The 25,343-nt window shown below is 44.0% G+C and overlaps 1 protein-coding gene across 1 annotated transcript; it reads left to right on the top strand.

The window, feature by feature from the left end:
• Nucleotides 1–16,722: 16,722 nt before the first annotated feature.
• On the top strand, nucleotides 16,723–23,048 carry MANEAL (mannosidase endo-alpha like). The gene is made up of 4 exons (XM_027864619.1): nucleotides 16,723–17,266; nucleotides 18,965–19,074; nucleotides 20,806–20,882; nucleotides 21,428–23,048. Exons 1-4 carry the CDS (start codon nucleotides 16,723–16,725, stop codon nucleotides 22,062–22,064), a joined length of 1,368 nt encoding a protein of 455 aa, XP_027720420.1. The 3' UTR covers nucleotides 22,065–23,048.
• The last annotated feature ends 2,295 nt before the right edge of the window (nucleotides 23,049–25,343 follow it).

Below are 25,343 nucleotides of genomic sequence, written 5' to 3'. Positions count from 1 at the left end.
TCTTCATAGATGAAATTGAGGCCCAAACAGAAGTGACTTGACCAAGGTCACAGATGCAGAATTGGCATTCAAACCCACTCAAAATTCTTCAGTAGCTCCCAGCTGCTTACCAAGTGAAATTCATATTTCTTAGCCTGGCATTCAAGGCTCTCCTTGATAATAATGTCAGTCATGTAACTCAGGTCAGTCAGTCAGCAAACATTCATTAAGTACCTACTCTGTGCCAGGCACTATGTTAAGCACTAGGCATATAAAGAAAGGCAAAAGACAGTCTCTGCCCTCAAGGATCTTAAATTCTTTTTTTTTAAATAAAATTTTTATTGAGATTTTTTTTGTTTTTATATGAAAATTGAGAAAATCAAATTGATTCTATTCTGTAATTGATTTCATTTTGTATCATCACTGGCATTTTGTGTAACTATTACATCACATTTCATTTGTTTCTGAGTTAACTTTGGAAGTTCAGCTATCCTGTAAATCACTCATTGTCTCCGAGTTAAGTTTAGAAGTTCAGTTTTCCTGCTAATCACTATTCTATTCTTGTGTCAAGAAAATCTGTTATCCTTGAAGGATGCAGGTGGATACCAGAGAGTCTGGTCTGTTATCTCTGCACCACTGGCTGTCCTTCAAGAAAGTCTGGTCTTGGGAAAGCTGGGTGGCGCAGTAGTTAGAGAACGGCCCTGAAGTCAGGAGGATCTGAGTTCAAATCTGGCCTCAGACCAAACACTTGACACTTTCTAGCTGTATGACCCTGGGTAAGTCACTTAACCCCAACTGCCTAAAAATAAAAAAAGTTAAATTAAATTAAAAAAAGAAAGTCTGGTCTATTATCACTGTGACACTAGCAAGGCAGGTGGACACCACCAATGAGCTTTCCATAGCAACAAGATGGAAGAAGGGGTTGTTACTAGGCCTATATTCCAAATTTCTATCCCATCATATTGTCCCCCACATCTATGATGCTTGTGACTTTGTAACCAATCATATTGTTTTCCCTATCTATGATGCTGCTTTCTAGTTTTTGGATGCCCCTCCTTTTGTACATAAAAATGATCTGTCAGCCATCATTCAGGGTCTTAGTTAGCTGAGGAGGCTTAGACCCTGTTCACTGGCAAATTTGTGCTTTGTTAATAAATTGATCAGGCTTGGAACTCTGTGCCTCAGTTTGCCTTAATTTCAACTAAATTTCCATTTGTGTCCTTCTCCTTTCCACCTTCCCAAGAAGCTATCCCATATAATGAAGAATATTCTTAAAAGAAAAAAAAATAAAGAAGAGGAAATAAAACAATCAGCAAAATTGAACAAAGCATTGAAAAAAATCTGAAAATAAACGTTTCATACCCATGGAGCTTCTACTTCTGCAAAGGAATGGAGGAAAGAGAGTACAGTCTAATGGAGGAGATGATATATAAGCAGATCCATACTAGATATATGCATGGTAGTTGGAAGGTAATCTTGGATGTGGAAGGCGCTAAAGGGGCATGGGGATTGCTGATAGACAGAGAGACGCCTCCTGAGGAAGGATGGATTTGAGCTGAGGATTGAAGGGAAGCTAGGACGTGGAGGGAGGCATGGGAAATCCAGTATAAAGGCCTGGAGAAAGAAGATGGGAGTATTGTGTTCCAAGAACATTGAGTAGGCTGCACACACCAACAGTGTTTTCATGTACCTCCTAGGTGTGTGATTAATACTCAGGATGCAATACACACACAAGCCACAAGGTGGCACTTCAAGATCAAACAGCCCCAGTTCACTCATTAGTACATGTGCTAACAAGACCTGCCATCCCAACTTGTATCCACCAGCTTAATGCCAACTGAGTTTGAATGACAGCTCCATAATTGTCTATCCCAGATTCTGAGTTATGGTAGGAGTATAATAAATTTGTTCCCCCCAAAATCATAACTGGCTTGGCTCATTGCCATCATCCCTTTGTCTTTTTCCCTATAGTGAGCCTCAAAAAACTTTTCACTCACATAACTGATAAAGTACATTTTCTGAAGCAAAACTGAAAAGCAGAAAGTACAAGGTTAAGATTGCATAGCAGTAAGGCTGTTCCTGGGCAGAGGTTGAAATCTTAACATCCCCTCCTCCATCCTTCTTTCCTTCATTCTCCTCACTGTGATCAGACACAGTTGTGACCAAAATAAAGGCTTGGTCAAGCCTTGCTTGGTTTCTTAGGCTCAAGGGAGAAAAGAAAAGCCATCTCACCCAGGTCCAGATTCTTTGATACTCTATGTGACAGTGCTGACAACAGATGCTGGGCCATGGTTATAACACCACTGGCAATGGGAGATGAAAGTCTCAGCATCCTCTGAACCCCTTGAAGCTTGCAAGGTACTCTTTCACCCAAAGTAGAGGAGTGAGGGAGAGCCATGGCTGAAGCAAAAAGTGAGGCCTGTCCTTATCCCAGTTGGTCCCATCTCAGGAGGTACAGCTAGAATGTCCAATGTGTCTTCACTTCTGGGATCTAATCCTTTCTTAATTTTCTTGATAATTTATAAACAATCTCTGGAGCATGGCCAAGTTTCCTCAGCCTACCCAAACAGGATCCTTGGGCAATCATTCCAATTCAATGGCATTTTAGTGCTAAGTCTAAAGCCTAAAAGTGATTGATTGATTGATTGAGATATTCTTACTTAGTTAAAGTATCAAGGCTAGAACAGGGTGGGTTGCTTTCAACCCCACCCAGACACTCTTCCCCTCAGTTTTCATATTTGCTGTTCCCAACAAATCTACCCGAGGGTATTTGGCAAAGGTCAAAGTCTTCACAACTCCTTAGTAACTTGAGGAGTTTGCATTTCCTATTTGAATGCTTTCACCAGTGCCAAAGAATCTCTGGAAAACTTTGTATGACACAGTTCAAATTAAATCCAGTTATTTACATTCTTCCATGCTTCCAAATACATGGCAGCACAAACCCACATCATTTTTACAAAGTCATATTGGGTTATTTCTGGTTTTGTTGCTTGTGGAAAGGGCCTTCCCCAACCCGAAAACAATAAAGAAAAGAAAAAGAAAAAGAAAAACCAAGCTTCCCGGAAGGAAAATCCGGTTCCTTACATAATTCCCTGAGCAAGGAAGGGGATCTCCCCAGGGGGTTAGGGGTTTCCTATTGACTAGAAGTCAGCATTTCATCCTTCAGGGGAGAAAACAAACCCGTTTGACCCGATGCTTGTGTAGCAACAAGGGTTCACTGACTCCAGGGGCCTGGGGTCCTCATCCTCTACCTCTCTTACAGAGGAGTCATTCTTTTCTGGGCTCATTCAGGTGCCAGGTTGTTGTTGTTGTGTTTGTCCTTCGTTCTGGACGAGGACCGTGACATCAGGGAGATGATGACACCACTTGCAATTGACTGAATTGAGTGAGGGAGGGCTGTGTAAAGTTACCAGCCTCACTTTTTCCTCCAGAGACATCTGAGCAATCAGGATGACTGGAGAAGGCCCAGGCTGCAATGGGAGACCCTGGCCCTTTTAAGCTAAAGTCTTTTCAGGTTCTCACTTTGAGTGAGGTAGCGCCTATTCAGTGAATAGACCTCTTTAAGAAGGGAGTCAATGGATGTCCCCTTTAATAAAAAAAAAATCAGACTGGGAGGGGAAGACCCTCAGGGTTGCTGGCCAAAAGAGAAACAGTTACTATTGACATTCACTCTGAGCCAGGAGGGCCCAAAAAATAACCATAAAGTGGTGTTTGGGCAGGGACCTATTGTACAATCTATGAGCTCCAGAGTGAATTGGGTTTAAGGCTTGGTCTTTGAGAAAGAAATCTAGCCGGTAAACCCCAGGTTAACTAGGCAGATTTTGGCCATCCAAATTTACCTTCCTTTGGGCAGAACACCTTTAGGACAGGAGAGGTGGGGAGAGGAGGGGAGGGGAGGATGAGTTGAGTTACCCAACTAGAACTGGCCAGCTGGGTTCCCATTCAGGCAGCTTGGACTAAAAAATTGGTACTGTGTCCAGAGGGTGCTGAGATACTTTATCTTGACTGGCATCCAAAGCCCTTCATAACTAGACCCACCCCCACCTTTCCAGTCTTCTCACACTTAACACCCCCCACACACACACACACAGAGTGTGTGACAATAGTCTCCTTGCTATTTCTCAACAAGATACTCCATATCTCAACTCTTATATTTTCACTGGCTGTTCCCTATGTATGGAATACATTCCCTCCCATTGCCCCCAGTCTCTGCCTCCTGACTTCCCTGGCTTCCTTCAAATTCCAGCTAAAATCACACTTTTTACACAAGTCTTTACAAATCCCTCTTACATCTAGTGCCCCACTCTTTGTTTCTTGTTTCTTATTTATCTTGTATATACCTTTTCTATGCACAGGTGTTTATATGTTGTCTCTCCCTTTAGATAGTGAGCTCCTTGAGGGCAAGTCTTTTGCCTTTCTTTCTATCTCCAATTCTTAGCACAGTTCTTGGCACATAGTAGGTGGTTAATAAATGTTTACTGACTGATTAGCCCACTTTACCTTTACCTCCAAAGAGGCCCCTCTACTTTTAATGCACACACAGAAGCCTTTGAATAACTCCCTCTACACTTGATGCATGCACAGAAGCCATGATCAGTTATTAAATAACTTTTTAAAGTAATATAAAATCAATCTTTCCATATCAAAAAGTAGTTCTATAGCAAAGTCATAGTCCCTGTGGAACAGAGGTTCTTAACTTTTTTGTGTCATGAACCCATCTGGCAATCCAGTGAAGCCCATGGATTCTTTTTCAGAATAATATTTTTAAATAATTTGAGAAAACGCTAAATTTCAGTAAAAATGAAGATGTAACTTTTTCTCATCCACTTTCATGGACCCCCCCAAAATCTATCTATGGACCAATTAGAAGTCTATGGACCCCAGTTTTAGAACTCTTGCTCTATAGCTCCCCAGACCATGTGGAGCTCTCTCCACAGGGATCTTTTGCTTCCCGATCAAACTGTCTGAGATGAAAAATTCTCTCTTAGCAAATAAGGTTATCCAAATGGGGTAAGTACAAAAACTTTAGGTTTCTCTTTCTACATAAGGCACACAAAAATTTCTCAAGATTTCTCTGTGTGATAGATAATCTCCTCTGAAATCAAGGTAAACTTTCTCTGGATTTCTACTGTTAAGTGTATCCAAAATTTCCCCCCAATAAATCCCTGCCACTGAAAGGGCATCCTACTGGAATTCCAAATTCATCCAATAAAAAGACAGGTAAGATCAGTTAGAGACAATAGAAACCAAGATCAAATTAGCCCTGAATAACAGTGAAGAACTAGAGAAAAGAAATTTTACTTAGGGTTGATTACTCCAGGTTTTCTAGGTCACCAGGCAAATCTACAATCCAAAACAATCTCAGATAAGCTATTTGGACTCATGTAAAGAATAAGACAAGTATTCTTGGCTGGAAAGGAAGGAAGGAGGGAAGGAAGGAAAGAAAAAGAAGGAAGGAGAGAGAAAGGAAGGAAGGAAGGGAAAAGGACAAAGACAAATATTTATGAATTATTATAGTATGCTTTAGGCATATTGCTAGGCAACAGTATTTTAGGGATACAAACTTCATACTTCTGTGAGAAATGAATATTTCTTATATTTAATAACTAATTATTGTATTAGGACCAAAGTTTTTCCCTTTTTTTACTTTCTCATCCAGAAATCAACCAGTATGGGAAATATCTCTTAAAGATTTACCCAGTCTAAGATCTAATCAGACAGTAAAAGAAATTCTAAGTTTAGGGCCAGGGGTGGCCTGAATCTAAACTTCACAGAATGTCAAAGGGAGGAACTTGAGGACCTGGTTTAGGCTAATGGGAGTATTCCTGCTCATTGTGTTTGCTTAGATAGGTCCCAGGAAAATGTTGATTCTCCCTATTATCAAGACAGGTGATATGGAAACTGATGTCTCTTTGACCAAGATTTGAGTGCCTTAGGTCAAGTACCCCAAGGTAACACACTTGCCATTTGATTTACCAATCAGAGGTGATTAGGTATCCCTCAGGAACACCTCAGCTTCAAAGGACATATAAACTGTGACCCCACTGCATTAGGGGTCTTTGGTTTAAGAGAGACAGCCAAATAACCATCTTTTTTTTAAATTAATAACCTGCTGGCTTTATTAATAAAATGATTAAATTACCCAGAAATTTGGTCTCATAGAACTTTTGAATTGTCACACTTCTAACTATCAGTACTTATACAGGATTAAGTAATATAGCAAGTACAAGTACTTGAATATTCAGTGAATCAACAAATGGAAAAGTCTGCAAAAATTATCTCAAAAAGAACCAATTTGACTATTAAACACACTAGGGGAAAAAAAGCTGTTTCCAATACAGTTTATAACAAGATAATTTTTTACAAAGGCTTTTTTTCCTAGCAGTTTTAGGGTATCCAATATTGCAATTCCAAATAGATCTTCTCTCCAATAGTTTCTTAAAAATTTGAAAGGCCTAATAGTTAGCCTGCACAAGTCCCCACTTGTAGCCCATATAACTTCTGGGGATCCTTATTTCAACTCCTACTCTCACAGATGATACAGGTCCCCAGAACTTGACTACATTTGTTTCCTGGGTTTCCATGGCCAATAATTTCAACACCAAATGACCAACCTATTAGTGACAAGGCAGCAATCTCCGAATTTTCACAGGACTAGATTTCCGAACTTAGTAGAATAGAAAAGAGATTGAACTCCACTGGCATTAACTTGAAGGAGCTGAGATTGGAGAAGGGGGGTGGTTTGGGATGCTACTAGATACACAGAGGCACCCCAAGATTGCGGGGGGAAAAGCCCAAATCATGGCGCGGATCTGCCTGAATGAATTCAACTCAGATCTTCTTCCAGCCAGAGAAAAGTTTATTAATAAGCATATAGGCTAGACTCCAAAGGAACCCAAACATCAGTGATCTAAATAGGGTTCAAGGTGGTCAGGTGACACTCACAAGGACAAGCAGCGTGAGGCAGTCTAGAAAGCTCAGCGGCTGAGTGGGGCCTAGGGCTAGGGTGGTCAGGCCAGGTGATGCCCGTTATGGGTGGGCATGGGGTCTCATCCTCTAGGGGCATGAGAAATTCCCAGCGTCTGAGTGAGGGAAAGATGAGTCTTTAGTACAGCCTGATTGGGGAGGGGCCAAGCAGCTTGGAGTGACGGGAGGAGGGGTCCAAGGAGTGGCCAAGCAGTTTGGGGTGAGGAGAGGAGGGGTCTAGGGAGATCTAGATGGGGGTGGCCAGCGAGCTGGGGCGAACGGAACACTGACGCCTAGCTAGGATTAAGGGTGGGAATGGCCAGGAAGGCAAAAGTCAGTAGATGGGGGAAGTGGATCCTTTGGAAAAGTGTCCAGGTGAGAACTTCCGTTTGGAATGTCTGAGTGATTTGAACAGACAATGAGAATAGATAATGAAGGGAGCTGAAAGGGGAAGTTTGCTTTCAAAGGGCTTTTAAAGGGAAATAAGGCAGTTTCTAAAACTTTAAGGGTTTCCTGGGACCGGTAAAAAAAACTGAAGCCAGGTTCTTTTTGGGGGCCAGGGAGGCAAGATGTCAAAGAGAGAGAAGTGAGTAAAAGTTTTAAGGTTTTTCTGGAAATTGTAGGTAAACCTCCTCAAGATCACTTCCATACCATGATGAGGTGTCAGAGGGATGCTTTTGGGAAGAAGAAGAATTGGTGCTACTATCAAGTAAAGTTCATGAAACTGATCCTGGCATTCAAAGTCCACCACAAACTGACTTTTTTCCTACTTGTCCATCTTTCTCTCATATTAATGCCCTTCACACCAAGCAGCTCACCCACTTATGCAACAGAATGTCCCCAGGGGCAGTTTGAGGGAAAATGTAAGTAAATGTAAAATATAAACTCCTTGAGAATCAGGCCTGATTTTGTCTTTTGCCTGTGCCTAGCATGGTAGAGGCTCTCAGTAAATGATTGTTGATAGATGATGAGAGGTTTTCGGTTCTCACACTTCTAAAATTGGGAAAGGGGTGTCTTAACTCCAATAGGAAGAATTCTTGATCAAATGGGGTTTTCTTTTTCTCCCAATGTGGCCGTCCTCCCTTTTAATCTCCCTGGCTGCCCCAGGGGTCTAGGCCAGAGCCAAAGAAGAATGTGTTTGTCCTTATCTACTCTGTTGGCTTCTGCTTTATATTAGACGTTCTTCGCTTCTGAAATCTCCCTTGTTGGGCTTCATTTTCACACTCTGTCTCCATGTCCCACCAGCAGTTCTTTGGATTTCTCCATCATGCCCCAGAACCCAGTACCTTCCCCCTCCCCCTTTGCCTCCCCAGCTTTTCAGCTTCCTTTTGTGTGTGATTGTAAGTAGATTGCAAGCTCTGTAAGAGCCAGGACTGCCTTTCTTTTTATTTGTGTTTGCTTAACACAATGTCAGGGACAGCTAGGTGGCTCAGTGGAGACAGCACTGGGCCTGGAATCAGGAAGATTCATTTTCCTGAGTTCAAATCCAGCCTCAGACACTTGTTACTGGGTGACCCTGGACAAGGAACTTAACCTTATATGCCTCAGTTTCTACATCTGTAAAATGAACTGGAGTAGGAAATGGCAAACCATTCCAGTATCTTTGCCAAGAAAACCTTGGGTGATGAAGAGTTAGATACAGCTAAACAACAACAACAGTACAATATCTGGCATATAATAGGCACTTTATAAATGTTTATTGGTGGACTGACTGACAGTGCCCTGAGAGGAATGTTTGCTACTGACAACCCAAACAATTCTCAGGACTATAGAGAAAATCACTTCATAACAATCTTTTCCCATTGATGCTATATGATTGAAAATCATAGAACTCAAGAGTGTCCATAGAATAAAAATCAAGGGTAAGCCAAAGGTCACTGAGGAAATATTTGACAAGTGTACATTGGTGGCAGCATATTTTCAATTGTTACACCAACAGGAAGTAATGTAAAAGACTTTAGTCATAGGACTTAAAGCTGGGAGAAATTGTGCGTGTGTGTGTATCATATATATGTATGTATGTAGATAATCACTCTCTCATTTTACAGGTGAGAGAAACTGAGGTTCAGGAAAGGGAAGTTGCTAGAACTTATGGATTTCACCTAAACGGCATCTGTTGCCTTCATGTCCTTCCCTTATCAAATAAGATAATACTTGTAAAACACTTTGTACTTATACTTGTTATATTACTTAATATAAGCACTCAATTACACTCATATTTGCTATGTTACTTAATTAGAACACAGTGTCTGGCACATAGTAGGTACTTAAAAATGCGTATTCTCTCTCCCAATCCCCTCCCTCCATACACCTGGATCAAGATCACCTTTCCTTTGAACAACTATCTCCTGAATGAGTTCCTGGCTGCTATCTTCCCCCTGTCCAATCCATCCCCCACATAGATGCACTTACTAGAATACAAACCTGCCTTTGTTACACACATTTCTGCTCCATAACCTCTGATGCCTTCCTATTGCTTCTAGGATGAAAATATGAATTTATCTTAGCATTTCAAGCCCATCACCATTTCTGTGGGCAGGGTGTTTGCAGTGTTAAGGGAAGATTCGTACTTCTAGTGTGAGGGCTTGCCAAGCCCTTTTCAGTGCTGCTTTCCACCTTTGACGTCTATCTGCCCTCCAATTCTCACCTGTGGCTCCAAGAAGCTGTAGGAGGCACAGCAGCCACACCTTAGTAAACTGTTTCAGCAGACTGGCTAAATCAGGTTGAAGGTAACCAATAGGTTACACATGGGTGAATTAGGGGGTGTCTGTAAGCATGTAAAGCATGTAAAGACTTCCCAAGAAAAATAGTCAGATGTAAACAAATTATTACAATAATCATGAAGGTAGCTGAAGCAGGCGCGGTGGAGAGCTTCAGACTTGGTTAGACATTGAAGGCACCAAGGTCATTCACTGCATCTCAAGCCATTGATGGTTGTCTTGACTTTTGTCTTACCATTTGAACTCTGATGACTTTGGAAGAAAGTGTGAGGCTGATGACTTCTGGCAACTCTGCCTCACTTAAATCCAATTTATATTCAAATCAAAAGACATTATCCTTACCATTCTACCATCCTTACCTACCTCAACATTCTGTGGCGACAGGCAAGTGACAAAGCAGAAGGTGTAGGTGCACCGGGAGCTATAGTCACAACCCTGCACATAGGCAATATAGGGCATAAGGTCATCTTCTCACTGGACCGAAGCAGCAGCGGGATTCAGCAGACCTCTGGGTGTCTGAGCAGACTTTTTTAAGAATCACAATGCCCACCACCTGGCTTGAAGAAGGGGTTAAAAAAAATGCTCTAAAAATTGTCTGCTTCCCCTAATCTAATATTAGTCTGCTTATCGTGCTGACCCTGAGGACAAAACAAACAAAAACTGTTTAGAGGGGCAGCTAGATGGCACAGTGGATAGGGCACTGGCCCTGAAGTCAGGAGGACCTGAGTTCAAATACAGCCTCAGACCAAACACTTGACACTTACTAGCTGTGTGACCCTGGGCAAGTCACTTAACCCCAATTGCCTAAAAAAAAAACCAAACTGTTTAGAGACATCTCCATTCCAAATATTCATATGCACTATTTGTGCCCAACCTGTGGTAGAGCCTTCTGAGGTCTCCTTGGTCATATCAGCCACATTGAGACACACTGTACATTGACCCTGACATAGTGATGCCATTTTGGTCATCTTCCAGCTCCAAGGACAACAACCAATCTCTATGACTTTATTTCATATAATTCCACTTCAGGTACACCATGTTACAATCAAAACAATCTATTTGCTGTTTCTCAAATGCAACTACTGCTTTCCACTTTGTTCCTTTGCACAGACTGCCCCCTCCCATGAATTGAATGAGGTCCTTCCCCAACCAACCTTTTATAATCTTCAGATTCTTTCAAGGTGCAATTTATGGGCCACCACTCAAAGCTTTTAATAATCTCCCTTATTGTTTGTATTTTCTCTCTCCACATATTACCCTGAATTTATCTGCTTACAGGTTTTATCTCCTCATTTATCTCCTTGAAGGCAGACACTAGGTGGGTATCCATTAAATATTAAAAGATCACGTTAGGAAGGCCTCCAGAAAGTGGGGTCGATATCCTATAGATTTACAGAAACACCCAGGCAAGAATTACACCGGATGAAGAAGTGTAAACAAGCTGCAATCTGCACTAGGGGAGAAAGTGTCCATGTAGATATTCTTTCCAGGTCACTGTCACTGTTGTCCTCCTTTCTCCCTGTGAGGTAAGCAGGAAATGAATCATAGAATCAGCCCTCTGTCTAGTTAGCGTTATCTACCTGAAAATCTTAATGGTCAGCTAGGAAGCCTGGAGAGAAAAGTATGTATGCATCTCTATGATTAGCAGGTAGGAGGACTGATCCAGGGGTCATAGGACCCAAAAACACAAGCAGGGTCCTAGGCTTCCTTTGTTGTGTGTATTGTGTGTGTTGATGTCCTGAACAGATGTGTCTTGTTGCTGTTCAGTCATTTTCAGTCTTGTCCAACTCTTTGTGACTCTTTGGGGTTTTCTTGGCAGAGATACTGGAGTGGTTTGCCATTTCCTTCTCCAACTCATTTTACAGATAAGGAAGCTGAAGCAAACAGGGTTAAGTGACTTGCCCAGGGTCACACAGCTAGTAAGTGTCTGAGGTTGGATTTGAATTCAGGTCTTGCTGACTACAGGCCCACCACTCTATCCACTGGTACACCTAGCTGCCCTGAACAGACATACCAGATAATCAAATTATATTTATGATGTGTATGTCATGGCAAATTGTATATCAGTTAACTCTGTCTTGCTCTCCTACTTAGCCATGAGTTTCCTGAGGACAGGAAACTCTCTTAGGTAAATTTTGCATCTTCCCCAGCACTGAACAATCCCTTTGCATTACACACAGTAGGTATTTAATGAATGGTTGCTGGATTTATTTAAAACAAAACCCAATAAAAATCTACTCCTGATTAGGGGCAGGAGGCAAGAGAGAAAAGAAGGAAAAAATTCTCAGCTTGGATAGTGCTCTATCTCCTGCCAAAATCTGAAGGACATTTAAAAGAAATAAAGAGGGGGAAATTTTGAAAAACACAAAATGAGTATCTCTAAAGAAAAGCACTGGGATTTGTCCCTTTCACTCAAGGGAGTAGGTTGGGAGAAAGAAAGAAAGAAGCCACTTCTGCCTGGTGTACTCTAATTAACCCCTTCCTCTAGGGGCCCACGAGATCTGTTGCTCTATCTCCAAATTCTCTCATCTTTCCTCATTGCCCTCCACCCACTTCATGCCCTTCCTCCCAGGGCTCCCCCCAACCAAAGCCTCTCCCCACTAAGGTTTTCCCTATTCTACTGACATCTTGTCCCCAGACTTCCCTTTACTCTACATGCCCTCTTCCTCCAGTGCTCTCCAAGCCCTTGCCCCCTTCACCTGATGTTTCCTTACTCTATCCCCCTGCCCCTACTCCCTCTGCCACCAATCCTGTACCTCCTCACCTTACCTTTAATGACCTCTGCCCAGGTTCCTTCTCATGCTACCTTATCTACTAAAGGTTCTCTCTGCCCCACCTTTACTTTCAGTTCCTGCCTATCTCATCTAGTGCTTCCTTAGCTGTCTTCTCCCTATATTCCCTAGGTCTTTGCCCTCTCATGCTTTGCCCACAGGTTAGACTGTCCCAAGCTTTTGGTTGGACCACATGGCTTCCGTTCAGTTGCACTGTAGACCAAGGAATTCAATGAGCAAATGTAATGTCCTGGTACCATCTCCCAGGGGCAAAGGTTTCTCAACTGCTGTAAATTGTGGCCCTATGCCCAAATAAATAGAGAGAAGTCAGTGCAAGTCTATGGGGATAGAGAAATGCAAAGCAGCCCTGAGGTAAATAACCAAGAGCCCCCCAGCCAATCAAAACCATTAGGTTTCATAAGCTATTAGTAGTCATTATTGCTCATGATGCAGAATAAAATTACATTGTAATTTTTTAAATAATGGAACATTTCTTTTGTTCCATTAAAGATACAAAATGGAAGCCTTGGATTATAGACTTCTGCCTTCTTACACCCACCATGCTTTTCCATTAACGTGAGTCACTAGTGATTTGAATTCTCCTGAGATCACCGTGTACAGGATTGAATTGTTTTGAACTTCCAATAATCCATCATCACTTGGAGAATATTAGTGTTAAAAGAAAAAAAAGGGAGGGGAGGATGGGTTTCAATGTTGAGGAAAGGTTAGTGATTACTGAAAGGGCTATGTAATTTCACAAATGTTTTACAGGTATTCTCCTCAATTCAATTCAACAACCACGTTTAAAGTAGCTGCAATGCCCCAGGCACTGTGCTAATTCCAGGGATACAAAAACAAAATTGCAACATTACCTCTCCCTAAGGAGCTCATATTTTACTGAGGGATTCAGCATGCACATCAAGAAGTGGGGGCAGCTAGGTGGTTCAGTAGATAGAGTGTAGAGCTTGAGGTCAGGAAGACCTGAGTTCAAATCCAGCCTCAGATACTTTCTAGATCACTGTGCAACCCTGGGCTTTCTGGACGACTCCACTCTGCAGCTACTGCTCTGCCTTTTTTCAGCTCCACAGAAGGAGATGCCCCTCCCAGGTCAAGCTCCTCACCTCTAATCTCACCATCATGCAGACAACTCAAGCCTTGATTGACACCACCTTCCTAGCCTGAAAGATGGAGTACCAAACTCCTCCCAATGCCATCCTTAATAGAAGACAGAAACTGGACTTTCCCCACTCATTAAACTTTGCATCTGCCGCTCTGCCTGGTTTCAACTACACTGAACAAGATGCCCCCATATAGGTACCGCATGGTCTTCCTCCCTCTTCTTGCCTCCTTTTGTGAGTTATCTCCTCCCATTAGGGTTTTTTTTTTTGGTTTTTTTTGGTGATGCAATCAGGGTTAAGTGACTTGCCCATGGTCACGCAGCTAATTAAGTTTCAAGTGTCAGAGTCTGAATTTGAATTCAGGTCCTTCTGAATCCAGGGCCATTGTGCCACCTAGCTGCCCCCTCCCATTAACTTTTGAGCTCCCTGAAAGCAGGGATTTTCTTTTTATCAGTTGTATTCCCAGTGCTTAGCAAAGTGCCTGACACATAGTAGGCACTTAATAAATGTTTATAAAATTGTACTTAACATCTCTTTGCCTCAATTTCTTGATCTGTAAAATGGGGATAATAATAGCATTTAACTCTCAAGTTTGTTGTGAGAATAAAATGAGATAATATTTGTAAAGCTATGTGCTTGGCACATAGTAGATGTTACATGGATGTTATGATAATTATTTCAAGGTAATTTGATGAGGAAGAGAGGATAAAAACCTAGGAGAAGGGAAAGAATCAGAAAAGTCTTTACAAAGTGAGACCAGACTGGCAATCCACATAGGAAAAACAAGATTATGAAGAATATATCTTGTCTAGATCATAACATGCAGTTGGACAAGTGTTCATTGAGTTAGTCTATCAGTACATTGGGATAGGTATTTTAATTGAGCATTGAGTTGGTCTCTGGGCCATTCTACAGTTCACCAAAGCCAACTCTTCTCAAATTTGATATTCCATCTTCTGTTTTCACACATTTCCACAGACTGTGCACCATTCCTGGAATGCATTCATTTTTAATCTTCACTTTCAAAGTCTTTTACTTTCTTTCAAGTTATGGATGTGAATTTCCCAGCCTGAGAGGCCTGGAAAAGTTTTGATCCCCACATGGGGAAGAAACAGCTACATCACCAGTCCACTGAATTGTCAAAAGGAGTTTGGAAGTTCTTCAAATCTAGGGATTCTAGGGCAACAGCCCCACTTACCCACACATTCATCATGTTGCAGTGAAAAGAGTGTCAGGGATCCTCAGACTCTGACTTGTATTTTATGTCATCAGAAGCTTTGTTCTCCCCAAAGCTGGGATTTCAGCACCACCATTTCTCCAAAGCTCCATGGCTACAGTATCTTCTATAGCTTGTTAGAGTTAGAAGGGAGCTAGGTGGCTCAGTGGACAGAGTGGTGGGTCTGGAGCTCTGAGTTCAAGTCTGGCCTCAGACACTTAGTAGCTCTATGACCCTGGGCAAGTCACTTAATCCTGTTTGCCTCAGTTTCCTTATCAGTAAAAGAAGCTGGAGGAGGAAATGGCAAACCACTCCAGTATCTTTGTCAAGAAAAGCCCAAATGGGGTCACAAAGAGCTGGACACCACTAAACAACAAGATCTAAACCTAATTTTACAGTTGAGAAAGCTGAGGCCCAGGGAAATTAAACCGCTTGCCTAAGGTCCCACAGGTCCAAAAACATAATAATACATAAAAAATAAAAACATAAACATAAAAAAAATAAGTATCAGAACCAGAATTTGAATCCAGGGTATCCAACTCCAAACCAAGAGTGTGGATGTGTGAAACTTGGCTCTGACACTTATTACCTGTTCTTGGTCAAGTAATTTCCCTAATCTGTAAGATGCAGATGCTTAGACACTCAATAACCTACCTGACAGGAGTAATGTAGTGAATAAAGAGGAGCATGGTGGAATGGACTGGGAGTTGAGCTCCAGGGGAAGCCCTGAGTTCTGCTTAGTGCATACCTGCATTAGAATAGGAAGTTCCCTACATTAAAGAAATCATAGGTCCGTTCCTCTCCCTCCACCGAAAAAAAAATGTGCTAATAATGAGATTAATAGGTCCCTGGGTTTCGGGTTGTTGAAGGGTACTTTTGGACAGAGTTGTGTGCGTGTGCCTCTGTGTAGAAGTCAGTAGATGGATAAAGAGTAAAACAGACACGTGTCCTGTGTGTAACGGGTTACTCCGCACAGGCAGCAAAGCGGTTTGGGGAGGCAAAGAGGGGCCAAGGAGCCCACCTGTGGGATGGGGTTGTGTGAAGAAGCCATAGTGGAGAAGGTAGTTGCTGGAGGCATAGGGGACTGGCTCGGCGAGGCAGGTAAGTGTTAGATGCGGTCAGATCGGGGGTTGGGTATGGTACCATCAGGGATGGGAAGAGCCTATCCTAGAAATAAATGGAGAGGACAACATCCCAGAGCTCTGAGCAACACACGGTTTGGAGTTGGACCTCAAATACCTGATTTGTAGAAGCTGTTTAGGGGATGCTAAAACGATGCTAGTACCAGCCCGGTAGTGCTCCCTGAGGGCGGAGTTATGAGGTACCTGGGTCTCCAGCACTCGAGCGATGGCACGGAGCATAGGGCCATAGTAGAAACCCAGAAGATTGCATCCCTAAAGTCGCAGCTCGGGCCTTTCCATGCAGCACCGGGGCGCGGAGGGGGGCGGGGGGGGAACTTTCGTAGATTTCCAGCTGGTCTTTCCCTCTATCGTGTTGAACCTAAAGAAACAATCTCACAGAATAAATAAAATACGACTTAAATCTAGGAGTCTCGATCCGTGGAGTCCCATAGGGATGGCGGTTGTATTCTGCTTTGACCTCTTTCGGTATTGGGTCTCTCCACCTCCCCCAATCCCACCCCCAAAGCATTGGGCAACATGGTTCAAGCCAGCTGCATTCTCTGTGTTCAGGGCCCGCCTGCACTGCAGGGAGGGTTCGGGAGGAGTCGATTGTGCTATTTTATTTATTTATTTATTTTTAGGTTGGGATCAAAGAGAAGTCGTCTCTGTGGGACGCAGGCCGCAAGTGAGTCGAAGTTGGGTGCGGGCGGCTGATGTCGCTGCCGGGGCCAGGAGGCCCGTTGGGCCATGGCTAAGCAGGGAAGGCCCCCGAGCGCGGCCGGGGGGTAGGCTGGTAGCGGGGCTGAGCCCGAGGGAGGCCTGCAGCCGGCCATGGCCCGGCGGCGGCGCCGCGCTTGCATCGCGCTCTTCCTCGTTCTGCTGTTCGCTTTTGGCACCCTCATGGGGCTGCGCACATTGAAGGCGCCTGATGGGCTCCCAGAGCTCGCCCCGGGACTGGAGCTGGGGCCATTTGAGCGCCGTGCCCCCGTGCCCGCTGGGCCCCCAGCAGCAGAGGCGGAGGCCGCCCGGGCTCCGCAGCCGCCACCCCCAGCGCCGCCTCGCACAGCTGCGGGCCCCAGCCCGGCCCCGGCCCCTGTTCCTGCCCCGGGATCTGGTCCGCCTGTCTACTCAGACCTGCACGTCTTCTACTATTCGTGGTATGGCAGTCCACGGGGTCGGGAGGGCCGCTATGTGCACTGGGACCACGTTATGGTGCCGCATTGGGACCCCAAAGTGTCCGCCAGCTACCCCAAGGGCCGCCATAGCCCCCCGGATGACCTGGGCTCCAGCTTCTACCCTGAGCTGGGACCCTACAGCTCCAGGGATCCCGAAGTCTTGCGGGAGCATATGAACCAGCTCAAAGCTGCTGCCATCGGTAAGGATCTCCTTCCCCAAGGCTTCCTGGGCCCCTGCCCTGCCCCCACCCCATGCAAATACACAAAGGACCTTTCCATGGACCCCAGCTAAGGTAAGGTAAGGGCCCCTCCCCCAGGTAATCTATCACTACCCAAGCCACTACTCCCTCAAAACTCCCTAAACCTTCATTTTACAGATGAAGAAACTGAGGTCTAGAAGAGTCAAATGATTTGCCCAAGGTCATGCAAGTAGTAAGTAGCAGAGCTATGATTCAGCAAATTGTCCTCTGACTTTCAAATCCAGTGCTTTCCACTACATTACGCTACCAAGTAAGCCACTACCCCCCACCCCCTCCACGTACACCTAAACAGGCAGCCATGCTCTCCCTCCCTGATCCCAGATATTGATCTCTGAGCCAGGGACATAGGAGAGGCAGTTAAAGATGTATGCAGGGTCCCAGTCAGGAATTGTCCATTTTGGGAGACCAACAAATTTTTCTTTATTTATTAAGAATAAAAATACAAGGGGGGGGGGCCTCCAAAGCCTTTGGATGGAACGCTGATTGGCAGATCAAATTGGGTTGGGGAAGAGAGTAAATCCATGCTCAATTGAGACTATGCTAATGCAGTCTTCATTTTCTGCCTGAAATCTCAGGCAAGTGGAGGTGACAGGGCCTGCAGGCTCATTTAAGCAGTTGCAGAAGACTTAATAACGAGATGGAGACTTCTTTAAGCTCCCTGAAAGGGTGTTGGTGTTCACAAAGGCAGGGGAGTGGAGGGCCCCAGCAGTCCTGCAGCACTGAATGACCCCCTTTGCTGCTCTCTAATATAGGCACACAATGTGTCTATTTGAGAAAGAACATTACTCTCTGTCTGGAAGGCAAGTCTGGGTCCTGGCCTGCTCTCAGTGGCATTGGCAGACGTGTATTTTGGGGGTCCTTAAAGAAATGAACTTTGGGGAGAAGAAAAATTCTCATGTCTCAAACACTGGAGGTAGTCCTCTAATTACCTCTGATCCCTCTAGTTCCTGCTTTCCCAAGGACCCTTGGCCTTGGGGAGACTATTATTTCAGGATTTATCAGTAGAATATTTCTTGCTTTTCTCACTAAAAAACCAAACAAAAACAAACAAAAAAACCCAGAAAAGTAAAGCTTTCTCTCAAAGAAGAAAAAAAGTCTGTGTTGCTAAACATGAGATTTGCCTCATTTTCTTGTTTACTCATAGATGGTCTTCTGTGTGGTAGGACTGACTGCTCACCTGAGGGACAGCTCTTATTTCCCCCCAAAGCTGGGGTTTCAGCACCACAGCCTCTGGACAGCTCCAAAGCTACAGAATCTTTTAGAACATTATTTTTATGAAGTTCTCCTACATGAAGAGAAGTAGAACATCCTTGGCCTTATTCAGGTTTCTCAGAAACATTCTTCTGAAGTTATGGACTGACTTGTTTGACATTATAATTAAAAATTATATCTCTGTAAGCAGGGCAAGGAAGTTGGGCCTGGAACTGCTCCCCCGAAGTAAGCAATAGATCACTTGTAAATTTTGGATCTTATGCTTATTAGCTGTATAACCCTAGGCAAGTCACTCCCCCTCTCTGAAGTTCATGTTTCTCATTCATTAAATGGGGCTAAAAAAAAAAAAAAACATTTGCACTCATAGGATTGCTGTAAAGAAAATATTTTCTAAAAGTGGGCTGTTTTTACTATTTTGTATCATAGGGGTCCTGGTCCTGTCCTGGTACCCACCAGGCATGGCTGATGACAATGGGGAACCCTCAGATGATCTAGTACCTGCTATTCTTGATACTGCACATCAGTACAGCATCAAGGTAAGTAAACCCAAATGGGGGGACAAGATGGAGAAGCTCTTTTCCTTGCTCCAAGTCCTCTTCTGCGCATTCCAGGCAAGCACTTTCTAGCTTTGTGGTGTGGGTGGGATATGAGGCTCCTTTGTTTGTTGGGATATGATTATTTTCTTGGGCTCCTCCTTTCCCACGTGTTCAGTCACTTTTTCAGGAAGTGGCTCATTCTCAGTAAGAGCCACCCAGGGAGAATTTAAAGATGCTCTGGTGTATTGGGGTCCCAGAAGCTCTTTGTTCATCAGTAAAATGGAACGAATTGAACTAGGTGCTCTCAAAGACAAGATCCCTTCCAGCTTGAAGACTCTATAATAAAGTTTGTAATTAGATTGGCCTCCTTTTCCCAAGACTGAGCTAAGGTGCCATCTCCTGAACCTGAAATTGTAACTTTTCTTTCTCAAATTACCTTGTATTTTTCTTACCAGTTTACATTTTGTAAGTTGCCAGTAGGATGGATGCACCATGCTGGCAAGTACTACTTTTCTTTGCTTTTGTATCCCCTGTGCCTATGACAATGCTTACATACAACAGGTACTTAGTAAATGCTGGTTAGATTGAATTAACATTTAAATAATACTTTTTGGTTTGCAAAGCACTTTACATTTATAACATCATTTGATCCTCACAACAGCCCCTTGTGGCAATTATTACAGAGATTATCATCTGTATTGCACAGATGAGGAAACCTCCAATTGAAGATATTTGAATGACGACTGTGTGTCAGTCGGCAGAAATTTCTTATGGGTTTATCATGTGCCAGGCACTATGCTAAGTACTGCGGATACAAGGAAAAGCAAAACTGGGCTCCTTCCCCAAAGGAGCTCACATTCTTATTGAGGGTGACAGCATGCAAATTACTTACATACAAGATATAGATGGGGTAAATGGAAGGTAATTTCAGAGGGAAGGCACTAGCAGTGGGATTAACAGCCCTGTACAAATATTATTACCTCCATTTAACAGATGAGGAAATTGTTCTGTTCAGGGTGTTTATTAACAGCTAGTGTCTATATAGCACTTGAAGCACATGCTTTGCAAATATTATTTTATCCTCATCTTTCCCAGAGGTAGGTGCTATTATTATCTCCATTTTACAGATGAGGAAACTGAGGCACAGGTTAGGTGATGTATTTGCCCAGGGTCATACAGCTAGTGTCTGAGGCTGGACTTGAATTCTGTTCTTTCTATGTCCAAGTCCAGAACTCTGTCTACTGCAGCACCTAGCTATCTCGATTAAATGTCTATGTGCAAGCTCAGAGAGATGGACTTTCCTAGAATCACGTAGCTATTAAGTGATGAGTCATAAAACCATAGGTTGTAGGGCTGGAATGACCTCAGTCATCAACCTGCCCCTGCACCTAATTTCAGAGCTAGCCAGACAGCCTAAGGACTCGCCCACAGTTACACAAGGTAGGCTAATTGGATTTTTGAAGCCAGGTCTGACTCCAAAGCAAGTGCTTTTTTTTTCCCCCATTACTCCATAGCTTTGTCATCCTTGCCTCTTCTGCTCCAACAAGTGGTCACTATAGCTGCCTGAAGGTTGTGGGTGCCGTGTCAGGACCAACTACTTTAGTAAAGGATAGCTTCCTTCCTGAAAGGGTGTTAATACAGCCTCACTTCCTGTGCTGCTCACCCAAGTGGGGCAGAAGGTAGGACCAGGACATACATTCACAACCCATGACTCATTTCTATTTATGGCAGGTGGCCTTTCACATACAGCCCTACAAGGGTCGGGATGACCAGACGCTACATGACAACGTCAAGTACATCATTGATACGTAAGGCTTTGGTTGTGCTGAGCCCAACATGGGGACTTTCTTGGGCCTGAGCAAAACAATCCCATCCACAGTAATTACCTATGCTGGGCTGGGGGCAGGGGTTTAGGATGTGAGAAGCACAAATGTTCCAATATCAAAGGGAGAAGGCCAGAGCACTGGGCTGTGGCACATTCTTAGATGACTACTCAGAAGGTTCACATGCAAGACCAGACACACATACAACCAACCAGACTTGGTTATAGAACTGGGCTTCTTCACCTTGCTTTGTGTCCTAAACCCCTTAGGCAGTCTTGTAAAGCCTATGGAGCTGTTTTCAGAGTCATGTTTTTAAATACAAAGGAAACCAATTATATGAAAAGTTATAAAAAAAATTTTAAGGCTACAGATGCCAGGTGAAGAAATTCTGCTCTAGAACTCTCCCAAGTCATGATACCACATGCAGGTGGCGGGGTGGGAGGGTCCTGACAGCTCTACCCCATCTCGGGCTCACAAATTGGGCACATGTGCTCCTAACAGGGTTTTCTGTGTTGCCTCCCACCCTTCAGGTATGGATCCCATGGAGCATTTTATCGCTATAAAAACAGCATGGGCAGGAGCCTGCCGCTGTTCTACATCTATGACTCATACCTTACCCCACCTGATGCTTGGGCCCACCTCCTCACCCCCTCTGGATCCCACTCAATCAGAAACACTCCCTACGATGGGGTGTTCATCGCCCTGCTGGTGGAGGAGGCGCACAAGCGTGACATCTTGTCTGCTGGCTTTGATGGCATGTACACATATTTTGCCTCCAATGGATTCTCCTTTGGCTCTTCCCACCAGAACTGGAAAGCAGTCAAGAATTTCTGTGATGCCAACAATCTAATGTTCATCCCAAGTGTGGGGCCAGGCTATATTGACACTAGCATTAGGCCCTGGAACAACCACAATACCCGGAACCGGGTCAATGGCAAGTACTATGAGACAGCCCTGCAGGCGGCCCTCACCGTAAGGCCAGAAATCGTCTCCATCACTTCCTTTAATGAGTGGCACGAAGGGACCCAGATCGAGAAGGCCATCCCCAAGAAGACCCTCACCCGCCTCTACCTGGACTACCTGCCCCACCAGCCTAACTTGTACCTGCAGCTGACTCGGCGCTGGGCTGAGCATTTCATTAAAGAGAAGGAACAATGGTTGATGTGACTGGATCCACAGACTCAAGTACAGGCAGTTGAGGAACGACCCGAGTTCCAGATACAGGGAAAGAAGTCGCACTGTGGCACAACTGGATGAGATCACAGAAACCTGCATCTCTAAGCCAGGAGCGCTGGTGCTCCTGGGTGTTGCCTTGTGTGACTAGGCCAGATGTGGAGAATGAATCAAGCTCCTTAGGTTGGGATAGCGTGGTGGGTTGTCTGCAGCAAAGTCCAATGCACTCAGTAGCAGTTAAGAGCAGGGGAAGGACATAGTCTTACAGGTATCTGGGCCAGTGACCCAGCATCAGGACATTCAGTAAAGCTCCAAAATCTTTTCTAGACTTGAACTTTGCTACAGTAGGTCAGCGTAAAGTGTGGGAGTATTTGTGGTATTTCATAAACAGCTGCTCTGCTCCCAAAACAGTGAGGGCAGGGTTGGGGCTCAGCATGCATCCAATCCCTTTCCCAAGCCCCACCTGATGCCTTGCTCCACTCTCCCCGAGGATAGAAGTGGAAATCATGGTTTGCCTCCTCAAGAAGCTTTCCCTTGAGTATTTTAAAAAGGAAAACCCCATGGAGTATGACTGATGGCCAGAAATCAGTGTGAGAAGAAATCTGAGCAATCAATGGGCCAAGAAGCAAAGCCTTCCTTACAGGTAGGCCAAAGCTGGGGGCTTTCCTTTCCTAAAGGTGGACTATACCGAGTCCTGTGTTTTCTTCCTGTGCCCTGAATCATGAGTCTAAATGGCTCAAAACTCCTCCTCTTCAGCAACAAAACAAAACTCCTTATTCAGGGGATTCATCTGGCTTGCAGAGTCCTACAAGCTGATGGGACAGTAGTGAAGATAGATGGTATGAATGGTTCTTTTGGATGCCTCCACCTCACACATCCCTGTTCACAAAAATTTAAGTAACAAATCCCACCCAGTAGAGTCACTTTTCAGTGCTACTGCGATTTGTATTAATTAAATAAACGTCAAGTGCTCTCTTTTCTAGTCGTAAGTGTTCCTTAAACCACTAGTGTAAAGGACCCTTGTCGATCTATCCAGTTCAACTTCACTTTGCAGGTGGGAAAATATGTCCTGGAAGGAGAATCCACAAGTCCAAGGTAGTAAGTTTAGTGCTGGCAAAGCCGTAACTGAGACCCAGATCTTCCTATTTCCACCAGCTTGGTAGCTGACGGGCATAGGACAGAGAGCACTGGGTCTGGAATCAGGAAAGCTTGAGTTCGAATCCAGCCTCACTCACAGTGTGACTCCAGGCAAGTAACTCCTGTGTGCGTATTTCTTCAACTGTAAAATAGGGATAATAATGGCACCTACCTAAAAGGGGGGGTATGAGGAACAAATGAGATGTTTGTAAAAACCACTTAGCACAGTGCCTGGCACACAGTAGACACTCTATAAATGCTTATTCCTTTCCCCGTTCTTTCCCCCCTCCAAGCCTTTTTACCACTGTAATATCTCATTCTGAATTTGTGATAAGTCTGGGGGCAGGTTGAGTTGAAGCACTTAAACTAGTGATGTTTCAAAAACATTTGCTTTGTAGTCCTCTCCATTCTGCCCTTTGGTAAGGGCACACAGGGAGGAGGATGCAGGAGTCAGGGAAGTGGAAAATCAAAGCCATCTGTCAGGAGCTCCCTCTCTTATTTCACACCTGGAAAATAATCAACAGGATTTCTCTTTCCATCCTTCCCTCCAGACTCTAGGAACTGGCCCTTTTTTTCCTCTCAATTCCACCCCTCCCCAATCTTTCTCTAAGAGCTTGCCCATTAGAGCACTCGCTCCCTCTTGCTCTCATCATCAATCCCTCCTTATCTATAGCTCCTTCTCTTAACACCTAAAACATTCCAACAGCGCTCTTCCACTCTTACAAAAAAAAAATCTTCCCATGACCTCTCATCCCCAGCAAATAAAATTCCCAAATCTTACTACTCAGTCCCAATCTCTCCTGAACTATCAATGACCAAATTCCTGTTGGATACCTTTACCTTTAGTCCCACTGGCATGTTAAATGCAACATGATCAATATCAACCTCATTCCCCCCCAAACCCATCCTTCCTGCAATCATCACAACCAAATTCATCAGGACAGCATCAAGTTAATCAACAAGCATTTATTAAGCACTTACGTGCCAAATACTGTGCTAACCACTAAGGATACAAAAGGGAAAACAAACGAACAAAAAAAAATAGTCCCTGTTCTTAGGGAACTCACGGTCTAACGGTGGAGACATGCACAAATGAGACATACAGGACACCTTGAAGGTAATCTCAGGAGGAAGGCACTAGGATTAAGGGGAACTAGGAAAGGCCTCTTGTAGAAGAAGGTGGGCTTTCAGCTGAGACTTGAAGGAAGTCAAGAGGTAGGGGTGAAGAGGGAGTGAATTCCAGGCATGGGAGAACAGCCAGTGAAAATTCACAAGGCCCGAGATGGAGTGTTGTTGAGGAACAGAAAGGAGGCCAGCTGTCACTGGACTGCAGAGTATGTGGAAAGATTAATGTGTAAGACGACTGAAAAAATTGAGAAGAAACCAGGTTATGATGGGCTTTAAGTGCCAGAAAGAGTCTTCCCAACCTGCCATTCTCACCTCAATTCTCACATCCAATCAGTTGGTCAGCCTTGTCAAACCTAACTCCCCATCCTGTGCCTCTACTTGCCCTGGCTCACACCCTCCTGCTAGCTGGAATATTACAATAGCCTTATAATTGATGTCCCTGCTACTAGTCTCCCAACCTTATCTCCATCCATCCTCCACACATCTCCCAAATGGATATTCCTAAAACAGATCTGACCATCACTCTCCTACCTAAAAAATCTTTCTGTGGCTCCCTACTGTCTCTATGATCAAATCTAGATTATTCAGGTTGGCCTTTAAAGTCCAGTATGACCTAGTTCCAACATAAGTTTTCAGTCTCATTTTGTATCATCCTCCTTTACTTCTTTTCCACGCACACTGGCATCTATCCAGTCCACAACAGTCTGTGCTCTGCCTATGTCTTTCCACGGGCCTTTCCCCACACTTGTAATCAACTCCATTCTCAATTCCAACCTCTTAAAAGTGTTCCCTCCTTCCATGAACACTAGTTCAGTGCTAATGGCACTTCCTGCCCTAGGCCCTTCACAATCCCCACCCCCATATTAGTGTTCCTTCTCTCTTGAAATTGCTTTCAAGATTTTACTTTTTGTTTATCTCCATACACATTGCAAACCTCCCAACAGAAGTTCCTCGAGGAAACAGATTGTTTCTTTTTTTGTTTACCTGAAATCTCCAGTACCTACCAGT

The sequence above is a fragment of the Vombatus ursinus genome, unplaced genomic scaffold (assembly GCF_900497805.2).
Source record: "Vombatus ursinus unplaced genomic scaffold, bare-nosed wombat genome assembly UNPS02014775.1, whole genome shotgun sequence".
In the NCBI taxonomy this organism is placed as follows: Eukaryota; Metazoa; Chordata; class Mammalia; order Diprotodontia; family Vombatidae; genus Vombatus; species Vombatus ursinus.
The sequence above is the reverse complement of the archived record's forward strand: the minus strand, read 5'-3'. Positions and strand labels throughout refer to the sequence as shown.

Excerpts from the sequence above, each read along its gene's own strand:
- MANEAL (XM_027864619.1), top strand. The coding sequence starts at position 16,723 with ATGGCCCGGCGGCGGCGCCGCGCTTGCATCGCGCTCTTCCTCGTTCTG. Across the intron at positions 19,075-20,805 it reads CACATCAGTACAGCATCAAG|GTGGCCTTTCACATACAGCC; the intron begins GTAAGTAAACCC and ends TATTTATGGCAG. Across the intron at positions 20,883-21,427 it reads GTCAAGTACATCATTGATAC|GTATGGATCCCATGGAGCAT; the intron begins GTAAGGCTTTGG and ends CCCACCCTTCAG.